Source organism: Ziziphus jujuba, chromosome 7, assembly GCF_031755915.1.
Source record: "Ziziphus jujuba cultivar Dongzao chromosome 7, ASM3175591v1".
NCBI classification, from domain to species: domain Eukaryota; kingdom Viridiplantae; phylum Streptophyta; class Magnoliopsida; order Rosales; family Rhamnaceae; genus Ziziphus; species Ziziphus jujuba.
The window spans coordinates 16,174,774-16,199,979 of record NC_083385.1 but is presented as its reverse complement, the minus strand read 5'-3'; the positions used below and the strand labels follow the sequence as shown (position 1 = coordinate 16,199,979).

Sequence of the window (25,206 nt, the reverse complement as noted above, 5' to 3'; positions counted from 1 at the left end):
AAGGCTAAGATAATTGTAAAAAGATAATTATCTTGAGAAGGGTCAAAAGCTAACAAAAAGACTATATTTCAAATTAGAATTTACTGTATTTTTTAAATATTTATTTATATGCTTGATTATCAATCCTAGTTGTTTTTGTAAATCTAATGGAGATAATATATAATTTTCTCTTTTTATAGAATTACATATAATTATTATTTTAATCAATTGTTAAAAAAAGACAAACAAACATAACTATATAATAAAAACAAGCAAAGGATCTCGATTCCTTCATACGCATGTCTTGATAAATTCTATATGATTTCAAGCTTAAAAGAAAAATAAAAAACAGAAAGTCTGCAGTTTTTAAAAATAAACAACTTATAACATACCTATTCTCTTAATGTTGAATAAGAGTGTAGGTTACAGTATAGTTTCTTCATTTGCACTCTAAACTGACAAGCAATGGGTTTTACAGTAAGGTTAATTTTGCTAAATTTTCCTTCTAAATCTTTGGTTTAATTTTTTTTTTTCATTTTTGTTATTAGCAACTCATATAAATATAACGGCAAAACGAATTAAAAAAAAAAAACTCATATAAATCTTTTAAATTACAAATTTTTTTATTTTTTATTTTTTTGTCTCTTAAACAAATGCTTGATTTTATTTATTTATTTATTTAATTTTTTAAAGTATGGGTAGAAATTTCCCTCGCCCAAGTGTAATAAAAGGAAAAAAGTTAATAATAATATCGAACTATGTCAGAATGACCGTTTTTATTATAACAAATTCTAGATAAATAAAACAGTAAACTGGCCATTTGACGGCCTTCTAATTCAATCAAAATTACTTTTGTTTACGTTGCAAAATTTAATAACACTATATTTTTATATTTCAAAAATATATTTTAATAAAAATTATGAATATTTTTAAAATTTTTGAAAAAATAAAAATAAATTAATAAATGTGGTACAATAGAGTTTTTAAAAAAAAAAATCCTAATAATAGAGTTAATGAAATTTAAAAATTGAGAGGAAAAGATAGATAATAATGATTGAAAAATTATTTCTTTCAACCCTATTTAGTTTTTTTTTTTTTATGATTTATTTGTTTCCTTTATACTTTTTTTTTTCTGGTTTTTCTTTTAAAATTTTCATTCTATTTATTCTTGATATGAATTACTTTAAAAATTAAAAAAAAAAATGAAAAGGGAATTCTAAATTTGTTTGATTTTAACATGTTGTATATATCGAAGACGACAATTCAACTGGAATTATATAAATCGGATGATTTGAACCCGTTTAGATTTTAAACATCAATAACAATAATTAAATAAATTTACAAAGGAATTGAATTCATTTGGATTATCTATACCGAACAAATTAACAAATTGAATCTATCTAGATTATTTATCCGAACAAATATACTTATTATATTCGGTTTATTATATTTAAAAATAAATAAGATATAATTTACTGGTAGTCAAAATTGAAATAAAAAATTTAATAATTTGAATTACCCTTCAATAAATTGTTATTATAGGGAAAAAATTAAGCCAAAAATACAGAGCCCCCAAATCTTCAGCCAGAAGATGGCAAAGCAGAAGGGCAAAAGGTAATTGAGCAAAGCTACCATGTATTCTCTGTATTACCTCCCATTGTTATCATTCAAAATCGATTCGCATTTTAATTTTTGAAGGAGATTGCGAACCTTGTTCTTTAACGTAAACGCAAACCAAATGCCCACAAGTGTTTGAGATGAATCCAATAGCAAAATCAACTAACAGGGAAAAGAGAAAAGGCCCTTTTAACCACAAATGGAACCATGCAAGAAGATGGACAAAAGTACAAAATTACAAATAGAAAAACGCAGATAAGCTTCTTTAGTGCTTACCTCTCCCCTAATTTATCTCCTCCTGTAAAAAGCTTACCTTTTTCCTAGTCTTTGTCCATTCCTTTCAAATTTCTTGAAAAGTCGGAAAAAAGCAAAATAAAAACTTGGAACCCCACAAAGCACCAGCCAGTTCTCCAAGCAAAGTCACCCTTTTTCCCTTCTTTCCTTTTTCAAATTAAACAACTACATGTGAACACTTTTGCTACCCTTTTCATTCTTCTACACTCTAGAAACAATTGTTCTTTTCTTCCTCTCTCCTATTGTAATTCTGAATGTCTTGATCAAGTACCAGGTTTGGATAAAGTATATTTATATTAATTAATCTGATAAATAAAAAAGGGCAATCCCAAAGATCTTTGTGCTTGTTTACAAAGTTGAATTTGGTATCAACTGAGTAATAAGGAAGGAATTACAAAGATTCCACCTTGGTGGGTTTTTGGAAGGTTTGAATTATCTCTCTTTCTTTAATGGGTTTTCGCTACTCTTGCAGATGTGTTCTTCACTCTTGCATTATTGATGCTTCTGAGGATTGCATTCCTCATGGAACTTCTTTTTGGCAAATGGGGATTTGGATTTGTTCTGTGTTGGTGGCTCACCTTCTCTGGAGCGTACTCAGGTAAGCTCCATTATTTCGAAGTCTCATATTTGTTGTATGTATCTTCAAATGCGAAGTGTTAAGAGGACGGAAAATTGACAGTAGTTAATGTATTTTCCACGATCCTAGTGGAAGGAATACATGGGGACTCCAAAGTGAGAGGAGTGAACTTGGGAGGGTGGCTGGTTGTTGAAGGTTGGATTAAGCCTTCGTTGTTTGAAGGCATTCTCAATGGAGACATGCTTGTGAGCTTTTCTCCCCATTTTGTTGTTTTCAGAATCATTTGGAGATTTTCTGGGTATACTTTTTTTTTTTTTTTTTCCGCCCTACCCATTTATGGATATTAATATGTAGGATGGAACAGAGGTGCAATTGAAGTCGGTAACATTGCAGAAATATGTTGCTGCAGATAATGGGGGAGGCATGAATGTTACAGTTGACAGAGATGTTGCATCTTCATGGGAAACCTTCAGGGTAAGTTGCCGGACCAAATTGTTCGTGCTTGCAATTTTCTATTAGCTGTTATTTGCTAGTTGCTAGAATGGAAATCCAGTGTTGACTTGTGGAAATCATACTTTAAACACTTTATTAGCTCAAATGGTCGGTTTGTTTTATTTTTAGTTTGCTATCTTTTCTTTTTTCCTGTATTGCTTTTATTTTTTGCTCTAATGTTTATCCCATAATTTGAACTCCTTGGGTTCAATATACTGCTTAACATTGTTCATAGCTGCAGAATATTGCAGACATATTCTTTCTCCTGTTAGCAAAAATAAAAATGTCTTATGAATTTCCATTATTTAGAAATATTTGGTTAGAAATCCACTTGCTTGGTTTTCTTTCTTCTGTTCCTTTTGCTTGTTTAGTTTCATATGTTCTGAAAGGGGCAGAGTGGTAACATTGATCTTATTTCTGTTCATGAATACTATAATAATATGATGTTGAGAGTTGGTTATAGAATTTTCAAGTTCTTATATTATTCTCATTCATTATAGTAAGTGTTATGGCATCATAGTTAACCATACAATCCACAGTTTGATTCTTGATTCTTATTTTGCAGTTATGGAGAGTTTCAACATCAGAGTTTCATTTCCGCACCTTGCAAGGCCAATTTTTGACGTGTGGTAGTGGAGGGTGCTCTGCAACTGCAGAATCTCCTTCAACATTAGAAACTTTTGTCATTGAAAGGAATAATGGCAGAGTTCACATCAAAGTTGGGAATGGGGCCTATTTGCAGGTGCAATTTTTGAGCATCTTGCTTTTATGCTAGTATAAAGAAGTATGTGCTTCATTTTCTGGTTATAAACATTTTCGTGGGAAATACCTTCAGCAAAGCTGACCAGGTTTTTCAATTAAGTTTATAGTATTTGGCTGTCGAGGAAGAGACTTCATGTATTTATATTATTTGGTGATCCACCTTCCCAGTTAGATGGCTCTTGATGACTGAGTGGTAGACATATGAACTCTGATGATTAGCCAATGACTGGCTAGTGTTTGCCAACAGTTATTAGAGTTTCAACATTCAATAGTAAGCGGTTTCGAAAGTTGCACATCTGATACATGAGAATGCTGTTGCTAGTGATCAATCTTAAAATTTTTGAACCATGTCAGAGATGTCTTTTGTTTTTCGATCCAACTGATGTTTGATATTTAATTGTTATGCCATTACCTGATTCTGAAAGCATGCATTGCTGAGGCAATTAGAACATTTGTTAATTTATCTTGCTGCCGGTAAAAAATGTTAAGGAACCAAAGGGCATTGCAGGTTATCTTATTTTTCGATTGTTTCCTTATAAGATGTCAAAATCATTTTACAACAAAAGACGATATTGTGTACTGTACTGTTTAGGCTGCAATAGAAAATCAGCTTACAGCAGACTATCCAGGGAACCCAGGATGGGATAATAATGCAGCCACATTTGAAATGACAATTGTTGCTAACAATTTGCATGGAGATTATCAGCTTGCTAATGGTTATTTACACAATGAAGCCAAACGGATTCTTAAGGTAACTCCATATTTCTGTAATGCCCTTTTGTTTATTCTCAGCATCATAAAATCCATCATTGTCCATCTTCCAACTATTTTTTTTATAAGCATATACACATATTTTAAGGCCAGATGTCAAATTTCTAAAAGCAGAAATTTTATTCATGCAAAAATGCAGAAATGCAACCTTAAACACAATGCTAGGGTGTTTACAAATCACGTTTAATTTGTGATTAAACATATTTATGGGCCCTTTATAACAATTTGAGCTATCTAATTTATAAGGTTTCAAAAAGATCTTGTAATTGTAAAAGAGTGCACGTGGGGTTTTTGGTCAATTTCATCAGTATCTGTTTTTAATTGTGCTTGATTAATGATTCATAATCATTATTCTGTTAAATACTAAATTAGACAGGTTATATTGAAAATTGCTTAACAGTCAAGGATCCACAAATATGTTTGTCCTAACTTTGTGAATGGCTAATTCTAGTTCTGACTGCTACAAATGGCAGAGTGTTAAGAATAGATAGAATGTATATATATCAACATTTGTATTCAAATTCGTAAATATAATCACAATGTTACCCTTCCTGTTCCCAAAATTACTATAATGCTAACATTAAGTAACGGTTTTCAGCACATTGGCTCTTGCCCATTTTAATTGTGTCTATATATATATATATATGTCAGTTGTGCCTTTTAATCTTAGTTATCTTTATCTCAACATTCTTCGTGTTACTTAAGCTGTTTTACATCATAGCCAAAAGTTTTTCAATCTACATTCCACATGAACCTTATAATAGCCATGCTATACTTGCTAGATTAGTATAAACGGAATCTTCAAATGTTATCTTCTATTTGTATAATTAATGTTTTGGCCTTTCTCAAACTGCAGAGACATAGAAACAGTTTTATCACCATAGACGATTTCAATTTTCTGTACAGACATGGAATTAATACCGTAAGGATCCCAGTTGGCTGGTGGATTGCTTATGATCCCAATCCTCCTGCTCCATTCATTGGTGGAAGTTTGGAATCTCTAGATAATGCATTCTCATGGGCACAGTAGGTCTTGCTTTCACCTTATTCTGTTCAGATTGTTGATACTTTGAATATTTGCATCTTCTTCTTTTGTCATACATAAGAACTGTGGTGCAGAGCTTACAACATAAAGTGCATAATTGACCTTCATGCTGCTCCTGGCTCCCAAAATGGGATGGAACATAGTGCAAGTAGAGATGGTTCAACAGACTGGCCTAGTCAAGCTTACATCTCGCAGACACTGCATGTTATAGATTTTCTGGCCTCCAGGTATCTTGTGGACAAGTTACTGAATTGTTAATATACAGATCCTATTAGTAGAGTTCCCACTTTCTTGGGGCAACACTGAAAAACTTTCTTGTCATCAGAATATACCACTTTCTGCTTGTATATAGTATCTAGTACTAAATTTCTTTCTTGCTTGTATATTGTATCTAGTACTAAATTTCTTTCTTGCTTGCATATTGTATCAAGCACTAACATTGGAGTACAGAAATTTTGTGGCATTGTGGCCAGGAAGCAGAGAATTGATAGTGGTTTTCGCATACTATTGATAATTCTGTTTGAGCATACTGCTAAAAAAATAAAAATAAATAAAAATAAATAAATGGAAAGGAAGGAAAAGAAAAGAAACTAGAAGGATAACACAATGCATCTTAATAGGATTTATCTTTTGTTAATATCTTTTATTCCTTTCTACCTGCTAAATGATACATGGACATTCTCATTTACATGATCTGTAATTTTGGTTTACTTGTGCTTCTGCTGCTCCTTTCAACCCTTTCCTAACGCAACTTAAGATACTTGATTCTCGTCAAACCAATCATTGAAGCCATCGGTCTCAAGTAAAACCTGTAGCATTTGCGTAGTTGCTTCTGATAGCTTCAGGACTAATTCTACAGTCTTGCTGAAGGACAAACAGATCTGTGTGCATGTATGCTACACACACACACACACACACACACATATTACACACATATCGGTGTAGGGAATTCTCTGTCATATGATATGTTGTGCGGTGCTCACTGATGCCCTTAAAAGTACTTATCTTACTTTGTATGCTGTAGTTTTATTGCACCTGAAGTGAGTCTACTGAATTTATTTCAGGCCCCTTGAAACTCAACCCTACAAATCATGACTTTTGTTTGCAGGTTTGGCACACATCCTGCGTTGCTGGGAATTGAACTTTTAAATGAACCATCTGCAGCCACAGTTCCATTGGATACCTTAGTTTCATATTACAAGCAAGGCTATGAAATTGTTCGTAAATACTCCCCATCAGCATATGTAATAATTTGCCAAAGGATTGGTAATGCAGATCCATTGGAACTTTATCAGGCCAATATAGGCTCACATAATATAGTGGTGGATTTGCATTACTACAATCTGTTTGATACTTTCTTTGTTAATATGAGCGCCGAAGATAATATACAATTCATATACAAGAGCAGGGAAGCTCAACTACAGGCCCTGAACAATGCAAATGGTCCACTTGTTTTCATTGGTATGTAATGATCAATGTTCTGCCTTACATTATAATCAATTTATTTCAGGGCCTTACATTTTGTTCAAACTCCAAGCTTATTTTGGTCATGTTCAAAATTGAAATCTCATGAATAGATGAAAATATCAAAAAGTTTCTCATTTTTTTTCATATTTGAGAACCCTGTTTTCTTTAGGTTTAGATTGTTTGTGTGATAATTCTCAAATCTTGGTTTACTTTCAGGGGAATGGGTGAATGAGTGGAATGTGACAAGTGGCTCGCAGACAGATTATCAAGATTTTGGGAGGGCCCAATTAGAGGTTTATAATGCAGCTTCTTTTGGATGGGCTTATTGGACACTGAAAAATGACAGGCAGCACTGGGATTTTGAATGGAACATTCGGAACAATTTTCTCCAATTGGGTAATTGTCTAGGCTCATTTGTTCTTTGTTTTACACCAGATAAACATACGTAAGTTTGCTGAATTCATTGCCAATAGTTTGTTTACAGTCTGCATTTACCTCAATCATTTTTTTAATACCCATATTATTAATGTTTTATGCAGGTAAGTCAGCCAACAAACAAAGTTTTAACAGTTTGGTGTTGCTAGGATTGGCTTATGCCTTGGCTCATCTGCATCAGATCTTGTGACAAATCAGACCTGAAATGAGTAACGAGTCTGGAAGAGGATATACCAAATGCGGCTTTTCTTTGTACTTTGCTGCTCAGCTGTCACATTCATATTCTTTTGAAAATTTTCAAAATCCAATAATAATATTTCCAAAAAGCAGAAAGTACCTATTGATATTGTGAAAGATCCTGTAACAACTTTGAGCTAGATGTATTAAACTCTTTCTCAATAATATACATCAAATTTTTTTTTTTTTTTTTATTTTTTTATATTTTTTATTTTTGGGGTTCATCTGGGGGTTAACATGCTCTGACCAAATACATTCTATTCGCTAAAGCCATCTTTTGTAAACCAAAATGTAAGCTCTCTTGACCACCTGTCCAATTGAAAAATATCCTATAAAAAGCACCACCAGAAACCCAAAGTATGACAGTGGCAAGGAAACAAATCCCATGACTTTCCCGATCAATGTGAACGGAATTGAGATTCCAATGGCAGAAATCACAATAGTTGAACATATCACAGGCCATGAGGCAAACTCTTGGATGAAGGGGATTTTCTCAGTCCGGATCAAGTGGATGATCAGTGTCTGCATCAGAAGTCCTTCAATGAACCAAGCAGAATGGAAGAATTTTATATCCGTTGTACTGTAAATCTTATAGTAGAACCAAAGGAACATAACTGTGGCAACATCACAGAGTGTACACACTGGACCATTCCACAGAATGAACATCGGTAAGCCTTTCTCGGACCATCTCTGTGGGATCTTCACATAATCTTCTTCCATTTTGTCCCATGGGATTGCAATCTGCCCCACACTGTACAAGAAGTTTTGAGTAAGGAGCTGCTTAGGAGTCAAAGGCTCATATTTCAAGCACAAAGTTGCTATCAAGAGTGAGATAACGCTTCCTAAATTGGCAATGACTGACATTTTTATGTACTTCATAGTGTTTCCAAAAGTCAGTCTACCATGCTCAACTCCTGCAACTAGGACATTAAGGTCTTTCTCCAACAAGATAATGTCAGCATAGTCTTTTGCAACAGATGCTCCTGAATCAACTGAGATACCTACATTGGCTGCATCTAGAGCAAGCGAGTCGTTTACTCCATCTCCTAAAAACCCAACAACATGGTTACCGGCTGTCTGCAAGGACTGAACAACTCGGAGTTTCTGTGTTGGTGTGAGCCGAGCTAGTACTGTTGCTCTTTTGACAGTCTCATGGAAGGAATCCTGTTGGAGTAGCTCAAGCTCTGGTCCAGTAACGACATGGGTTGTTCTGATGCCAACTTCTTTGCAAATCTTTATTGCCAGATAAAGCGAGTCACCTGTTAATACTTTTGCTTTTACTCCCTTCTCAGCCAACCTCCACAGAGCTTGCTTCGCTGAGTCTTTGGGTGGATCAAAGAATGTTATAAGCCCAAGGAACACCATGTCTGATTCAACAGTATCGTCATTGGGTCTGCTTTCTTTCCTTGTTTGCTGCAGCATGACCACAATCATAGAGTCAGCAAACAACGTAAGCTAGCTTAACTCTTCTATATTGGTAGTCATTCTCATAGTTCCAATGCAGTAATTACTGTCAATTTATTAATGAAATGAGATTATGTCAGATGCTGCAGAAAGAAATAGTTAGAAAATTAATAAAAAGTTACAAAACATGCAGATTATGGTAAACTGTAGAAAGAGATGAGTTTGAATGAATTAGAAAACATCAATGTAGAAAGAAAAAAGATTCACGTTCATGCACCGTTTTCAGCCTCTTTGTTGCAACTGCTATAACTCTTAATCCTTCATTGCTTATTTCTTCGCCCATTGATAAAATCCTCTGTTGGTCTTCTGGAGATAAAATACTAATCTCATTCTTATCAACATGCTCAATGAAAGAACAAACTTTTATAACTTCTTCCAGTGCCCCTTTAGTTACCATAAATCGATCAAGGAATTGATGGTTTCTATTTTCTGCTTCAACTTCCAGGATAACAGATACTCTTCTTCGTATGAAATCGAAAGGAATCTCATCTATCTTTCTCAACTTGGATGGCTGGAATCTGTATCCATTTGTATATACAAATCCCAAAATTGCGTCATCCAGGGGATACTTTTGATCAGTCTTGAAATAGGAGTTTAGGAAAGCAAAGCGCAGAACCTTTTCTTTGGCTGAACCCCAACTGTCAAGAAAACCAACCATGATTGCTTGGTCCATGGTGAGTGTACCAGTCTTGTCTATGCATAGGATATCCCTATAAACAGAAGGAAGAAACAATTGATTGTGACTATCTCTTAGACGTACAAACCATGCTACTGATGAATTTCAGTAATTTTATAATGTACGTTCCTTTTCAGTTTTATATACATGTATAATAAACAAGGTAAAATTCAAACTTACATAGATCCCATGTCTCGTATGGCAGTTAAGCTCTTGACTATGCATCTGTCTCTGGCCATAGCAAGTGCTCCTTTTGCTAAACTTGTGTTGACTATGAGGGGAAGCATTTGAGGAGTCAGTGCACTTGCAACTGAGATTCCGAAAAGAAAACTCTCACTCAAATCATGAGATGTAAAATAGTCAGTTGCAACAATGAAGGTGACTATTAGTAGCATGATAGCAATTAGTGCATAAGATATGCGGCGGACACCGTTCTCAAAGTCATCTGGTGGTTTCGACTTTCCAATGGTCGAAAACATGGTGCTCATATAAGTCATTGATCCAGTGGAAACAACTAGACCACTTCCACTACCTGATACTACATTTGTTCCCTGAAATAGGTAATAAGAACACATGTATTTCTCAGTGTATCTAGTGGTATAAATAATATAGAACAAATGGCTTTTCAAGAAAGATCTCTGAAGGGCTGAGAAACTTGTGTGGATTATGGAAGAAAATCCTAACAACATAAGGTAGTAATGAAACTACTACATCCAATGTAAAACAAAAAGAACAGCAGTGAAAGAAAGAACAGTAGTTATTATACCTACCATGAAGCAAATATTCTTCAAATCGAGTAAAGGAGTGCTAGCATCTTCTCTGATATCAGATGTTTTCTCAGTCGTCCCAGACTCTCCTGTTAATGACGACTGACTGTTCAAGAAGCAGTATATGATCATGTGATTCAAAAGTGCTGTACAGAGAGGAAGAATTGCGTGAAAGAACTCGCTCAATTCTCATATACAAAATTGGGGATACTTTTTCAGTAACTATACCTTACAACAAGGTGTTTTGAAGACAACAATCTCACATCTCCAGGAAAAAGGTCTCCGGGTTCAAAAATGACAATATCTCCAGGAACTATATCTCTTTGATCAACTTGAACTACTAGTTCTGTCTGGACAATCCTACCAGCACATCTTTGAACTTTGACTGGACATCTAACTAATTCCGAAAGTTTCATAGCTGCTTTTGAACTGCTGTATTCCTGAAATGTGAAATTTTATTACAATCTTGATTTGGCATCAGTAACCTGTTTCATCTATATAACCGTACATATTTAAGCTGAAAATACCTGATAGAATCTGAGGGAGACACTTATGAAAACCAAAAAAAGCATTATCCCTCCATTTGTGAAATCACTCGATATGTATGAGAGTATGGATAAGACAATCAAAATGATGTTAAAGGGATGAAAGAACGCAGTCCACAGAAGTTGCCACCAGCTTGGAAAGGAATAATCCATAAGAATATTTGGCCCGTTTTCCCTCAGTCTCCTCTCTGCTTCTGTAAAGCTCAATCCTGCATGGAAGCAAAGGGTTCAACCTATTTAACTCTCATAAAGAAGCTACAACTAGACGGTTTTTTTATTAACCAGTACATCAGCAAACGGAATTAATTCAATCTTAGCTACAATAAGAAAGGGGAAGATTGAAAGAACAATTTCAACTAGAAAGATGAGATTGATATGCTTAGAAAGAATCCTGTGTCATTAGATTGACCGGTCTCATACAATGGTTTTGCAGAATACATAGTGCAAAAGTAGTTGCATCTATTTTCTAATTCTTTCTGTTATATTCACGCATTTTACGATGTGGAACTTCATCCTGTTCTAGTGTATGTATACATATCAACTATGGTTTCTGGCTCAGAAAAAAGTTCTGCAATTTTGGATGATTTACTGGTAATAAACTCTGTCAACCTTGAAGTCTATATTGTGTATGCATCAAATATACTAAATGCAAACATAGATTCTATGGCTATGATATATAAATCCAAAATGAAGTAAACAAAGCAACTCATAGGCTTCTAGGATGGTGCTCCTGTAACATGTATCACATACAAGAGCCTGAACAAAGTTGATAATTAGTCCTTGTTACAGAAGATGGATATCTGTGCTGTTCGAACACATTCAATGAACATCTTGAAAAGTGGAAATTTTATCAAGTATAATCTATTTACTTCTTACGATTAAAAGCAAGATAGAATAGCTATGTTGAATCAAAATTTCAAAACATAGTCGAATCACATGTAGAAAAATTTTGAATTAACTGCCAAATAAGAAAGTGACATAGTTGTGGAAGATGTAGCATATGAATTGAGCTTATAATTAGCAAGACAAAAAAATTTCCCTATATTTCACCATTTGAAGCTAACCTATCAGAAAAATTCCCAATTCTCCTCTTGGGGCTTAGACTCTAGCATAGAGTTCTTGTTTCGGTAATTCAAACGCAGGAGAAGGTTTTTTACTAATATATCGATATTCAAAATCAGTCCAATTGGGTTTCTTTTCTCTATCAAAGTATCGGATTTCTAAATTCTCATATGGCCCTCCCGGAATTCCTTCCAAAGCCTGTTGAATAATTTTTATGGATTCTGTCATTTCACCAATTCGGACTAGATAACGAGCAATATTCTGTACCATGGATTTCTCTGATTCTCAAGTGAGTATATCATTTGAAACTATCTGAATTCCTGAACTAGTAGCTTAGCTTTTGCAAAAACTGAAATATTTAATATTCTTCAAAGGTTTTTATATGAGTTCAATTTCAAAAAAGAAAGAATATACTACACAGTTCCTCTCACCCCTTTCAGTGGATCGGACATATTCAAAAACTATATCCTTTTCAGACTGAGCCAAGGCATATAGCCAAGAGTAAACCTTCTCTTCTGCCTCTGTTCTTGACCCTCCATCAATTTTATCTGCAACATTTCAAAGAAACAGCACAAAACCCATCTCAAATACAGCCTCAAAAACCAAAAACCATGAATTCCCAGAAACAAAAACAAATAAAGTAAACAAAATAGACAACCCAACATACTTCTGGACATAAGCCTCCTGAAGAAGCGAAATAAAGAATTGGGAAATCCATTATCTTGCTGCTTATCGTGTTTATTGACAAGGTTTTCTTGAACGGGATTCGAAGAAGGAAGTTTGGGGAGATTATTTGAGGTGAAAATGCTGGGAATTTTGATCCATCCCATAGGAGCAAACCGCAATGATATAGTAATAATGGTTGAGAAGAGATGGGTGAAGACATTATATATGAACAACACAAGTAAGGAAAGAAGCAAAGCTTTTTTTTTTAAAAAAAAAAGAAGGAAAATTGTGAAGATTTGGGAACTTTGAAGAGAAGGTAGATAGAAAGAAAGAGATTGGTTGGAAAATAAAAATATTTCTTCTTTTTTTGGAAAGACATGCAGTGAATTTTCGGCTTTTGTGGTTGGCTTATTTTGTTTCTATCACTCTCTCTTAAAAGAACTTCTCTCTCTAACTTCAACTACCAGACTTCAGAATGACGGTTAGGTTTAGCTTTGTGGAGGGAAAAACTATACACTCCTTTCAACCCGTATCTGCCGGACGAGTCATGCCTGCGGCCAGGGAATCTGAGTTATATATATAGATATTAAATAAAAAAAACCGTTAATTATTATTATTTTATTTTATTTTTTCTGAAACAACCCCGTTAATTATTATTATTTCCACCATAACGTTAGGATTTGGGATAATAAACCACAAATATTTTTGCGAGAACTTTTCTTTTAGATTAATTGGAACATTAATCATCATCATCATTACTATTATTATATATATATATATTTATATATATATATATATATATATTTTTTTTTTTAATGAAAATTTTGTCATCTGGTTTTAAATCTAGAATTAAAATCCTAGAATTTGAACGTTGAATAAATATTTTGTTAACCATATATATATATTGATATAAAGCATATATATTTTGTATACATGCTTTATTTAATTATTGCATAACATGGCGCGTGAATAAAAAATGAATGGGTTTACATCCAGAGGGATAGAAGGCGAATTAATTAGTAAGGATTTTTCTTATCGGATAAAAAAAATAATAAACTGTTTTAAAGGTCACAGTTAAATTCCAAACGGCTTTGACTATTGATATAATGCCAAAAAGCAAAAAAAGGCCAGAGATTTACTTAATGTATAGTAGGGTATGCCAGGTCGTAATGTCTACTCTCCTTCAACTGTGAAGTTCTTTGGATTAACCATAATGATATATATATATATATATATATGGGTCAATTATACAAAATCCTGGTCAAATTACTATACTTATAAATATTCTTCTAATATTTCAAAAAATATACATCAAGACAAATATTAATAGTCAAATATTATTTTAAATATTTTTTGGCGAAAATATTATGTTTAATATTTTTTGAAGAAAATATTATATAAAAATATTATTTTTTATATATTTGGAAGAAAATATTAGTTTTAATTTTTTTAAAAATATTATTTGTAATATTTTTTAACATTTAGAACAAAATTAAAAAATGTAGGTTAAATTATTTGAAAAATCGTGTAATGGATATAAAAAAGGCTATTTTTATCAAATTAAAATAATTTTAAACATTTGATTGGTTTGAAGGGGACAATATGTTATAAATAATCATAGTTGAGGGGTTTATTTATCATTTTAATAATTTAAAAGGGAATTTTTTTTTTTTCAATATCAAATAATTCATAGGAATTTTGTGTAATTTACCCTATATATTATACATATATATTGATAGAAATTACTTTTTTTTAAATAGAAATTACTTATTAATATATTGGTTAATAAAGCAAACAATGATTAATTTATTAAGATTAGTTTTTTTTTGCAATGCAAAAACAATTTTATACAATCCTATAAGCATTTAAAATGATCAAAATATCCCTTATGGATGAAAATTCAAATTTTACTTTTGTCTTCTCCTTTTCGTTGGTAATAATTACAAACTAGTTGCTATGTTGTTGGTCCTGCAAGAACATCGTTGACCTGTTGAGTGCAAGTCACTAGACAACCAACTATTGTTGCCATGCCTGGCGAATTTAAGCAACTCTGAGATGAGACTATTATGGCCATTATAATATTGGGCTCACCATTTTACCCCTAGCTTTCTTCCTCAACTCATCCCAAGCAAGTTTAAAATATTCAAAATTTTTTCAAAATTTTTTTGAAATTTTTATTTTTTATGAGATCGAAATAAAATTTAGATTCTAAATGGAAACGGATAGAATTTTTATAATATTCATTAATATTTCTGAAATTTTGTTAAAATTTCCATGAAAATTTCCTTCAAATTATCTACATCAAATTCTTAATAATTTGATTAAAAAATCTATAATATCTATCGAAATTTCAAAATTTCCAAAAATTTTTATGGAAATATTGGAAATATCTATGAAATTTTTTTATTTTTTAATAAAAATTTAAAAATATTATTGATGTTTAGTAAATTATTTTATTAAATTAATTTTAGTGATATTTTTTTAACCTTTTAATTGCTTTCTAAGTATTTAATGATAAAAATAAAATGAAATGAATTAAATTTAATAACCTTAGCAAGTTCTATTTATTAATAAAATATATATACTTGTTATACATTTTGTATAATATGGATTTATTAGAATTCCTTCATTAAAAGTTAATAATTGATTATATAAGAATGAAAAATAATACCATAAAATAATAACATGGAAATATAATATTATATAAAATTGATATTGATAGCATTTAGATTAATAATATTAAGCAAATAAAAATGAAAAAGATGATAAAATATATTATACTAAACATATTTAATACAAAATCTTTATGGTTGACATATTAATAATTATATGAAAAATTATTAAAGACATATATTTTTTAATAATTACTTTTCACATTTCACATCTCAAAATGAGAACGAGAAAGATACTAATAGTTTTCAATTATCTAAGAGTTCTATGAGTATTGAGATGATATTTATAAAATATAATGTAATCGTGATAATTGTTTTATCTTAATTAGTAAACAACTTATTAAATATATACTTTTTATATATATATTTTTATCACTAATAGTTTATTTATGATCGTTACTTTTTTGTAAATTAAATTGATTAAGTGTGTGTTTTGCAGAGCTTTTTTCTTAAAAAAAAAATAAAAAAAACAAAAGCTCTACTTAAAAACCAAAAGCTTTTTTGTTAAAAAATAATAGTATTTGGTAAGAGTTAACAAGTACTTGTTGACTGAAAAAATAGATTTTTTAAGCTGTCTTAGAAAAATTTAAATTTTGTGATGGTTTAAAAAAGCTCTTTCTTTTTAACTTATATGGAAATTCAATGAGCATTTAGTGCAGTTTTTTAGCTTATATGGAAATTTAATGAGCATTTAATACAATTTTTTTTATTTACAACTAAATATTTATTAGTTTTTTAATTAAAGTTCTGTTTCAAAAAAATCTATTATATAACTTTACAGACTAAAGATCTACTTTGACCAGTTATACCAAACAGATGCTAAGAGAAATATAATATGTATTCAATATTTTTGCAAATTTTATAATTAATTTGATAATTGGTTGTTTAAGTAAGCTAATACTAAAGTTTCAACAAAAATTTTCATTTTTTAAAATAAATTTTCATTATTTTTTGAGAATTTTTATCGATATTCGATACTTTTCGATATTTTCATGAAAAATTTCATATTTTGAACCTTTGATATTTTCATTGATATTGAAATTTTGAACCTTGTTTACAAGTCTAATTCAAAGAGTCAAATATCACAAAACTTACATTAGCGGGCCGAGAGTGATGCAAATGTACATGATGAAGCATGCAAATAAAATGGAAATCCGTATGAGCAAACAAACATGCATTAAAAAAATTCTGACAAACAAACAAAGCTAAGAAATAAAATTTTAAAGGTAAAAATGATAATTAGGATAAAGTTAAAATTTAACAAATGTAACAGATCTATAATGTCTGTCTCTATCGTATATCATGCAAATTTACATGTTTTTATGGTTTTCTATTTGAATTACATCCTATTTAAAAACACATCTTCAGTAACATAATATATATATGTATATATATATATTGTACAAGAACATTTTAATAATTGGACGATTCATTCAAATCTTTAGAAACTTGTCATGTCTGACCGCCATTATGGAAGCTCTCGAAATGCATCTGTGATATGTAGGTTTTATGTTGATAGGAGTTTGGGAGATTATCAGGTAGATGTATGATTGAAAAAACTTAATTATTTTATTTATCAATTTTTATTTTAAAATAAAATATTTAAATAGTTGTCTATTAATTTAAAATAAAAGATTAACTATTGCAATTTTTTTCCTTTAAATAGGAAACATATTGTCTACAAAATTCTACTGAAAAGTTTGGTCATGCAATGGTCTTCACTGGACATAATACTGCAGAAGGACAGGAGGAAAAGGAAGAGTGGGAAAAAATAAAATACATGAAGATTTCTTGGGGAACGGACTGGGGTAAATGACAAGATTTTGATGGAACAGGACGAGATTCCAATCAAGGCATGGGTTCCGAAATTAGTATGGGTGAGTTAAAAGTATTTGGTCACTTTATAAATATGAAACTTTTTAAAATATTAATTAATCTGCATGCCTATTATTTTATTTCTTTTTTTTTTTTTAATTTTTGTTGTCCCTTTTTTTAATACTGTTTCAGATTATGTGGAATTCAAGAACAATTTGGATTTAGGAACTACTTTTATATCCATGTTATTGGTTTTGTTTTCTACTGAAAAGTTTCGTCATGCAGTGGTCTTGACTGGACATAATACTACAGAAGGATACGAGAAAAAGGAGGAATGGGAGAAAATAAAATACTGCAAGGGGAAGAATTCTTGGGGACCGGATTGGGTTAAATGGCAGGATTTTGATGGTTAGGGACCGGGTTGGGTAAATGGCAAGATTTTGATGGTTAGAGACCGAATTGGGGTAAATGGCAAGATTTTGATGGATCAGGACGAGACTCCAATCAAGGCATGGGTTGCAAAGTTTAAAAATTAGTATGGGTGGGTTAAAAGGATTTCATCACTTTATAAATATGAAACTTTTCAAAGTAACTTTTCAAAATAACGGTCAACACAAGATAGAAGTTCAACCCGATTGAAAACCAATGCTAACTCATAGCCTTCCACCCTCTACATATATATGTGGAACATATACCCTATACACATACAATAAAAAGCCTTCGGTTAATCTTATATCATATACATAGTCCAACAATATTCAAGCCCCTTTAAATTGCACATATACACATTTTTTATCACTTGTGAATTATCTTGCAAATTACAATGTGAGATTTTTTGAAAACCAAAATGATTATTTGTTATATATCTAGCTAAAGAAGTCTCAGCAGATGACATGAATATTGAATGTGAAGGGAAAATTAATTAGAATTTGAATTACAATTAACAATTTAAACTATTAGAATTTTTTTTTTTTAAAAAATTTATTTTTATATAGCATAATTATAAATTGCTGATAAAGCATGGAGTGAATTTAGCATCTCGACAAGCCGACTTCTCAATTTGGGGTACATGTAGGAATACAAATATGGCCAATATTTGACACATTCTAAAACGAACATGATGCCAGATATGGTTTAAAATATCCAAAATTTCTTTGAAATTTTTAGTTTTTTAAATGCTTGAAATAAAATTTAGACTCGAAATACAAATAGATATAATTTCTATAAGATTTATTAAAATTTTTGAAATTTTACCAAAATTTCTATGTAAATTTCTGTACAAATATCCACATCAAATCATTAACGATTTGGTTAAAAAATCTATAATTTTCATAGAAATTTTTGAAATTTCCATAAAATTTCCATTGAAATTTCTAAAATCTCCATTGAATTTTTTAATTGTTTTTTAAATTTTTAAAAAATTCTACAAATATTATTGATATTTAGTAAATTCAAATTAATTTCATTGATAGGGTTTTTATCCTTTAATTGTCTTTTAAAGATTTAGTAATATAAGTAAAATAGAATAAATTGAATTGAATAATATTAATAAGTTTTATTTATTGAATTTTAATAAAAGAAAAATACAAAGATTGTGGAAATTATCTGAATTAGAAGTTAGAAAAGGTAGTGGCCAAAGGGAATCACCAAGTCGAGAAGTTGGATTAAGCTTATTTACTAGTGAACAATATTACATACATGAAACACAAGATGAAGATCATGGAAGTAAAGATACAGGTCAAATAATCAGAGCCGTTCGAAAAAATTATATACGTAAAGAGAAATCTATAATAGAAATATCACAACAAGAAAATGATTCAATTTCTATGAATTTTGGATCAATAAGGGTTTGAAGTCATTTTCATAACCCTTATTTAATGGATATTTATAGAATATCGTCAAGTAGCAACTCATGGGTACATCTCAAACTCAACTATGAGAGTAGTAGTTATGCACATAGTCAACCAATAATGCAAGATCCATATGGTTGACATATTAATAATTATATGCAAAATTATCAAGAAAATACATCTTTTCATAACTATTTCTCACATTTTATGTCTCGAAATCAAAATGAGAAAAAAATCGATGATTTTCAACCATCCGGTATTAAGATAATATTTATGAAATAGAATGTAATTGTAATAATTTTTTTTATATATTTTAGTTAATAAATAATTTGATCAAATATGTATTTTTGACAGATTTTTATTAATAATCATTTATATATAGTTATTAATGCTTATTATAAATCAATTGAATAAAAATAATATAACATCTATTCAATATTTTTTAGCAAGTTTTATAATCAATTTGCTAATTTGCTAATTGATGGATTAAATAAGTTAATTATAAAATTTCATTATAAATTTTTATTTTTAAAAATAAATTTTCATAATTTTTTATCAATATTTGATACTTTTTGATATTTACATAGAAAATTTTATATTTTAATCTCTCGATATTTTCATCTATACCAATTTTTTGAATCTTGATTCCAAAACAATATATTTTCTGAAAGAGAATCAATTAAAAATAAAAAATAAAAAATAGCTTACTGTAGAAAACAGCATAAGATTAGCGAGAAGAGAGAGGTAGAGAAAGCCAAGGTGGAGAGAAGGCAAAGAAAATTGTCATTCACCTAGAGCTAGGGTTGGGTCATACGTAAGAAGCCCCGTCGAAGAAGGTCCACCATGGTTTGCCGAAAATGCCATTTGTTGAAATTCTGGCGATGTAGCTTAGAGGAAGACGAAGTAGAAAGACGGACTTTGACAAACTTCGTCCCAAAAAAAATAATAATAAACGAAATAGAAAGACTTAGATAAAATTCGTCCAAAAAAATAAAAAATAAAAAACATTCCATAACCATAACGACATTATTTAAATTTAAAAATTATAGGACTGCACAGAGATTTTTCTGTTTGAAAGTAGCACTTCTCTTTTTTAATTTGGCGGATATTAGTTAATGGGCTTGATCATTTTGGGGCTAAATGTTTAAACCTATAACTTAGCCCAAAAGCCTGTTCAATTCGACTAATTTTCTTCACATGTCCGTGTCACTAACTGGACCATTCTAAATAATTTTTAACTAATTCTTTCATGGTAAAAAAAAAAAAAAAAAAAAAAAAAAAATCAAAGTAATTACAGCCTACACTATAAGGCCCAATTTAATTTTTCGCAAGTGACAATATACATGCCATATTTCAGAAGTACCGAGAAATTAGTATTTATTAATTTTAGGTCCCGGTATGTATATATATATATATATATATATGAATTATTTCATTTTTTCTTCTTTTTTATACCAACTATTTTTCATTATAAAATCATTTGTTTTCGTTAAATTGGAAGTTTTGATTAAAATTTCTTTCATATTCCAAAATTTAGATAACTAATCGGGTCATGATAAATTCGGTCAACGATCCATTAAATATAATAGTCGTGTAGCTGAATCAAAGAATCCTTATTCCTCCTAGAACTTCAGCTCAGAAAAAATAATAAAATATATTGGCAAAGAAACGAGGCAAAATGGTAAAAATGATATATATACATTAATTGTTCTTCTTTTCAGTTTAGGAATTAATAAAGAAAAGGTATATGATAATAAATATATATTTTCAATAAAAAAATATATATACATATAGTATAACACATCTATCTTTCTTAATAATATATCCGTCTAATTAGTCTAATTATTTACATATGTATTTTTTAAAAAATATGCATGTAAATAATTTACATGCATATTTTTAAAAAAATACTCCTGTAAATGTTTTTGACATGAACAAATAAATATATTTTATAGCAAAATTATATATATATATATATACACAAATATAGACATTTGGAATCTTGTTATAAATATTCAAATCTTCTCTAAACTTGCAAAATAATAAAAACATCTGAGTATTGGACTACCAGTATCTTTAAGTTTCTAGAGTCTTACTGGAACTCAAACTTTTAACCCTGAAAAGGATTAGACCACAAGGTTATTTACGAATTTATGTTTTTAATAGAAAAATCATTGTGAATCATTGTGCTTAATTATTATATTCTTATCTTCTTATCTTTTTTAGTTATCTGATTATGATGAGGATCTCGTGTGATTTGGTAACAAGTCTATTTCAGATCAAGCTCCTTGTTTCAACACTTCTAGATGTTGTTTGATCATGATAATTTTTTTTTTTTTCATTCAAATTTTATGTTCCTTCATGTTTATTAATTCCAATCCATTTGATTCATACCACATCCTTTCTATCCCGCATTGTATCAAACCTTGTCGTACCTTTCACGTTGTATCATACCATATCAAATCATTCAATTTGTTTATGTGCTTGTAATTAATGTCTCCATTCATTCGTTTTATCCTATTTCATATCTAATCGCACCGTTTCATGCCACCATTTGTTTCTACCTTTATCATACTATTTGTTTCTACATCAACAAATCATGTTGTCTGTTTCTTTCCATCTCATATCTAACCGTCTTGTATCATTCCTGATGAATATATCACACGTTTTACCCTACTACGGCATATCTGTCCATGACATTTCTAACAATTGTGTATTTAACCATGGCATATCAAACCATAAACATTTCACCGATTCATCTAAGGATGCTTATAATTTCTTTATGTGGAATCTACTATGTCGTATCTACCAATGTTGTTTCATATCCATCATCGTTTATCTACGATCATTTATGTTGCCATCATGGCCATATCATCCATACTTGTTTTACCCATGGTCATTTATGCCATGGTCATATTGTCATTTTTTAAGAAGAAAGTTACTTAGGCTATATTTTATCCTACAAAAATATACAAATATATATATATATATATATGTGTGTGTGTGTGTGTGATATGATATGAAAGTTTATGTGATTGAACAAGATAGAATTTTTTTGTATTTATATATATATATATATCTATATATAAAATAATATTGAATTGATGGAAATGGATGGTAGAATAAAACACACGTCTATATATATATATATATATGATATGAAGGTTTATATGATGGAACAATATAGATTTTATATATATAGAATAATATTGAATTAATGGAAATGGATGGTAGAATAAAACACACGTCCTAATGTCCATTTCTTAATAAAACGACACAAGGAATCGCAACAGCTCATGCAACTGCCTACCCATTTACTACAAGTTAGCCCCACATCCCAACTCTTTCTTAATAACCAAAGGCCCAACTTTTTCTCTCTATCTTTTTTTTTTTTTTTAATAATAATTAGCTAACTTTTTTATTAATAATTTTATAATTAGCTGATATATATTATAAGTTTGATTACGTACTTTCCCATATATATATATATATATTTCATAACTAGCAGAAATCATACGCTACCTAAATCAAAAATCAATTAATAATGTTTTTGTGAGGCCTTCAGTGAATCAGTTTTTGACAATTAACTACAGTATTATTAACTAATAATTAATAACTCAACTTTCAAACTATATATACTAGTTCAAATTATAAATACTCCACATGCTACACATAACATCTTCCACATTAAACAAAAGTTCATTAAAAATGAAAAGGAAAAAGAGAGAGCCTACTACGCAAACTATTCCCAACTTTCTTACAAATAATTATTAGGATCGAGTTCTTGAACAAGACGTCACATAATCACACACACACACACACACACATATATATATATATATATATATGATGATGCGGCCCAAAAATGCAATAAATATCCCAACTCCAATTATAATTAATAAAGCTTGTAAGAAAAAAACTTTAATTACTACCCCCAAATAGAAAAGCCATGCTCTATATATATATATATATATATATACCACGGCTCAAAAAAAGGAGAGTATTGAGTTTGAATTACAATTTTACACGCAAAAAACACATCACACATTTAATACCCCAAACATTAATCAATCACCGTGGACGGTAAAAGAAAATACTAAGCTCCTGACCCATACACGTACCTTCCGGGTCAATCAAATGGAAGGATTCCGAATTTTTCGAACCATAAACCCTCTCAAAGTTTGCTCTAAGATACATAAGCTCATCATCTTCCGGCCGATCAAGCTCTTTCCCGTTAATGATTCCGGCACCGGCCACCACCGAACCCATCAATCTCAAAGCATCCAAATCAGGCTTCGAAGGCCTGCGTTTGGCTGCATAACCAACGTTCCTTCCATTGCAATACATAGTCCAAACAGGCATGGACAAAATGGAATAAGAATTCCCACACTCGGAATAACCATATCCCGGGGTAGCACACTCCAATGCTATCCGGAGAAACCCTGCTTGCATTTCTCTAGCGAGAACCGTCGTGGGGATAGCCAATTCGAGAAGGAGGATAGGTTTGGTGGATTTGGATGTTGTTTGGATACAGAAACTGACTTTCCCTTTTCGATATCCGAAAATGGTTCCGGTGACGATGTTGGAAGTGGAAAAGCAAGGCTGATATGGATTATTATGCGATTGTTTGGTTTGTTGGTGGTGGTGATGATCATCTTGTTGTTCATCTATGAAGGTGGTGCAGTTGGTGCAGCTTGGTATGAGAAGCTCCATGAGAGAACGGAGAAGCCGCCATGATCGGACCTGTTTCTGGCAATCCACAACGGTGACACCGTTGGTTATGGTGGTTGTTCCGACTGTTGTCGGGTAGGCCATGGCTCTTTTCTTTGGAATGAAAGGATTGCGAGCCAATCCTTTATTCTTTTAGTGGTTGCATTAATGTTGATCTACTATAGGGTTTATGTATATAGTGAAAAAAGTTGATTTCTTTTTTTTTTAAAAAAAATTATAAAAACAGGTGTCGTCATTTAGACTTGCTCAACAAATTAAATTCATGGTTCTATTGGTCACAGAGGGATTTGTTTATAAGGAAGTAATGCTTTTTCTTATATATCGTATATAATACACAAAAGAAGGTTTATATTCTTCCCTAAAATGATTAAAAAGCGAAAGGTCAGACCATGCATCCCAATCACCACATTTTCAAATGATCTCATAGATTCCCGTAAAAATTAAAAATTAAAAATAAAATATGAAGCATATGGGAAATCAAAATTTGGCACAAGAAAATAATTAATAGACAGTATTGTGTAGGAGATATAATTAATTAAAAATATTGTCTATTATTAAATAGAATATATATATAATTAAATTCATATCACCTAGACTTAATGACTTTATAAGATTAAAAATTTCATTGCTTTAAGGATTAAGTTTACGAAGTTTTTAAGTTTACGAAGTTTTTACAAAATTTAGTCTGTTAAATAAAATTTAAATATATTTTAAATCTATAATATATTATTAATTAATTTTTATATTTTAACTTTTAAAACCATTAAAAGTTTAATAATAAAAAAAAGGTTAATATAAATTTGACTTATATATATATATATATGTATATGTATATATATATATATATATATGTAATGTGAGTCTTGACTTATATATATGGAGTCTGACTCATATTAGATCATCGATCAGATAAGTTTATCATTAAGTCTTCCTTTATTATCTTTTGGAATTTCAATTAAATATTAATATTTAAAATTTAATTAAATAGTTTAATATAAATTTAGTGTGATATACTAAAATCTTATTAACTTTTAAAATATTACTTTTAAAAATTGAAATTTAAAATTAATTAATTATTTAATATAAACCTACAAATATATTAAAATCCTATTTAGAAAAAGATAACTTGTGTAGCTTTGTTGTTTATAAATGCATTTTAAATTTTAACAATTAAAATGATTTAATATTTAATAATGAAGTCATAATGGTAAAACCATATATAATTCCTTTTAACTTTTTTTTTTTTTGGTCATCAACTAGTTTCCTTTTAATTTGATATCCT

General features: G+C 30.3%; 3 protein-coding genes across 10 annotated transcripts; 1 reads left to right on the top strand and 2 right to left on the bottom strand.

Moving 5' to 3' along the window:
- Nucleotides 1-1,468: 1,468 nt before the first annotated feature.
- On the top strand, nucleotides 1,469-7,861 carry LOC107425280 (probable glucan 1,3-beta-glucosidase A). 7 transcript variants are annotated; one of them, XM_048478953.2, is made up of 11 exons: nucleotides 1,469-1,593; nucleotides 2,363-2,488; nucleotides 2,597-2,712; nucleotides 2,822-2,941; nucleotides 3,525-3,701; nucleotides 4,314-4,472; nucleotides 5,349-5,518; nucleotides 5,612-5,764; nucleotides 6,646-6,998; nucleotides 7,221-7,400; nucleotides 7,544-7,861. In XM_048478953.2, the coding sequence occupies exons 2-11, from the start codon at nucleotides 2,389-2,391 to the stop codon at nucleotides 7,627-7,629; spliced, it is 1,614 nt and encodes a 537-aa protein (XP_048334910.2). In that variant the 5' UTR covers nucleotides 1,469-1,593; nucleotides 2,363-2,388; the 3' UTR covers nucleotides 7,630-7,861. The 7 variants fall into 7 exon arrangements, with proteins under 7 accessions (XP_048334910.2, XP_015890740.3, XP_060674932.1 ...); XM_016035254.4 differs by lacking the exon at nucleotides 1,469-1,593 and adding an exon at nucleotides 1,670-2,164 and having other exon boundaries at nucleotides 7,221-7,449; XM_060818949.1 differs by lacking the exon at nucleotides 1,469-1,593 and adding an exon at nucleotides 1,672-2,175.
- On the bottom strand, nucleotides 7,839-13,401 carry LOC107425279 (uncharacterized). 2 transcript variants are annotated; one of them, XM_025076543.3, is made up of 8 exons: nucleotides 12,858-13,401; nucleotides 12,622-12,738; nucleotides 11,111-11,337; nucleotides 10,812-11,023; nucleotides 10,583-10,689; nucleotides 9,997-10,126; nucleotides 9,358-9,850; nucleotides 7,839-9,089 (listed from the first exon to the last, which is right to left on the bottom strand). In XM_025076543.3, the coding sequence occupies exons 1-8, from the start codon at nucleotides 13,018-13,020 to the stop codon at nucleotides 7,941-7,943; spliced, it is 2,598 nt and encodes an 865-aa protein (XP_024932311.3). In that variant the 5' UTR covers nucleotides 13,021-13,401; the 3' UTR covers nucleotides 7,839-7,940. The 2 variants fall into 2 exon arrangements, with proteins under 2 accessions (XP_024932311.3, XP_015890737.3); XM_016035251.4 differs by having other exon boundaries at nucleotides 9,997-10,367; nucleotides 10,587-10,689.
- Nucleotides 13,402-22,936: 9,535 nt separating this feature from the next.
- Nucleotides 22,937-24,231, bottom strand: LOC107425277 (protein MIZU-KUSSEI 1). The gene has a single exon (XM_016035247.4). The coding sequence runs from the start codon at nucleotides 24,006-24,008 to the stop codon at nucleotides 23,265-23,267; it is 744 nt and encodes a 247-aa protein (XP_015890733.3). The 5' UTR covers nucleotides 24,009-24,231; the 3' UTR covers nucleotides 22,937-23,264.
- Between the last annotated feature and the right edge of the window lie 975 nt (nucleotides 24,232-25,206).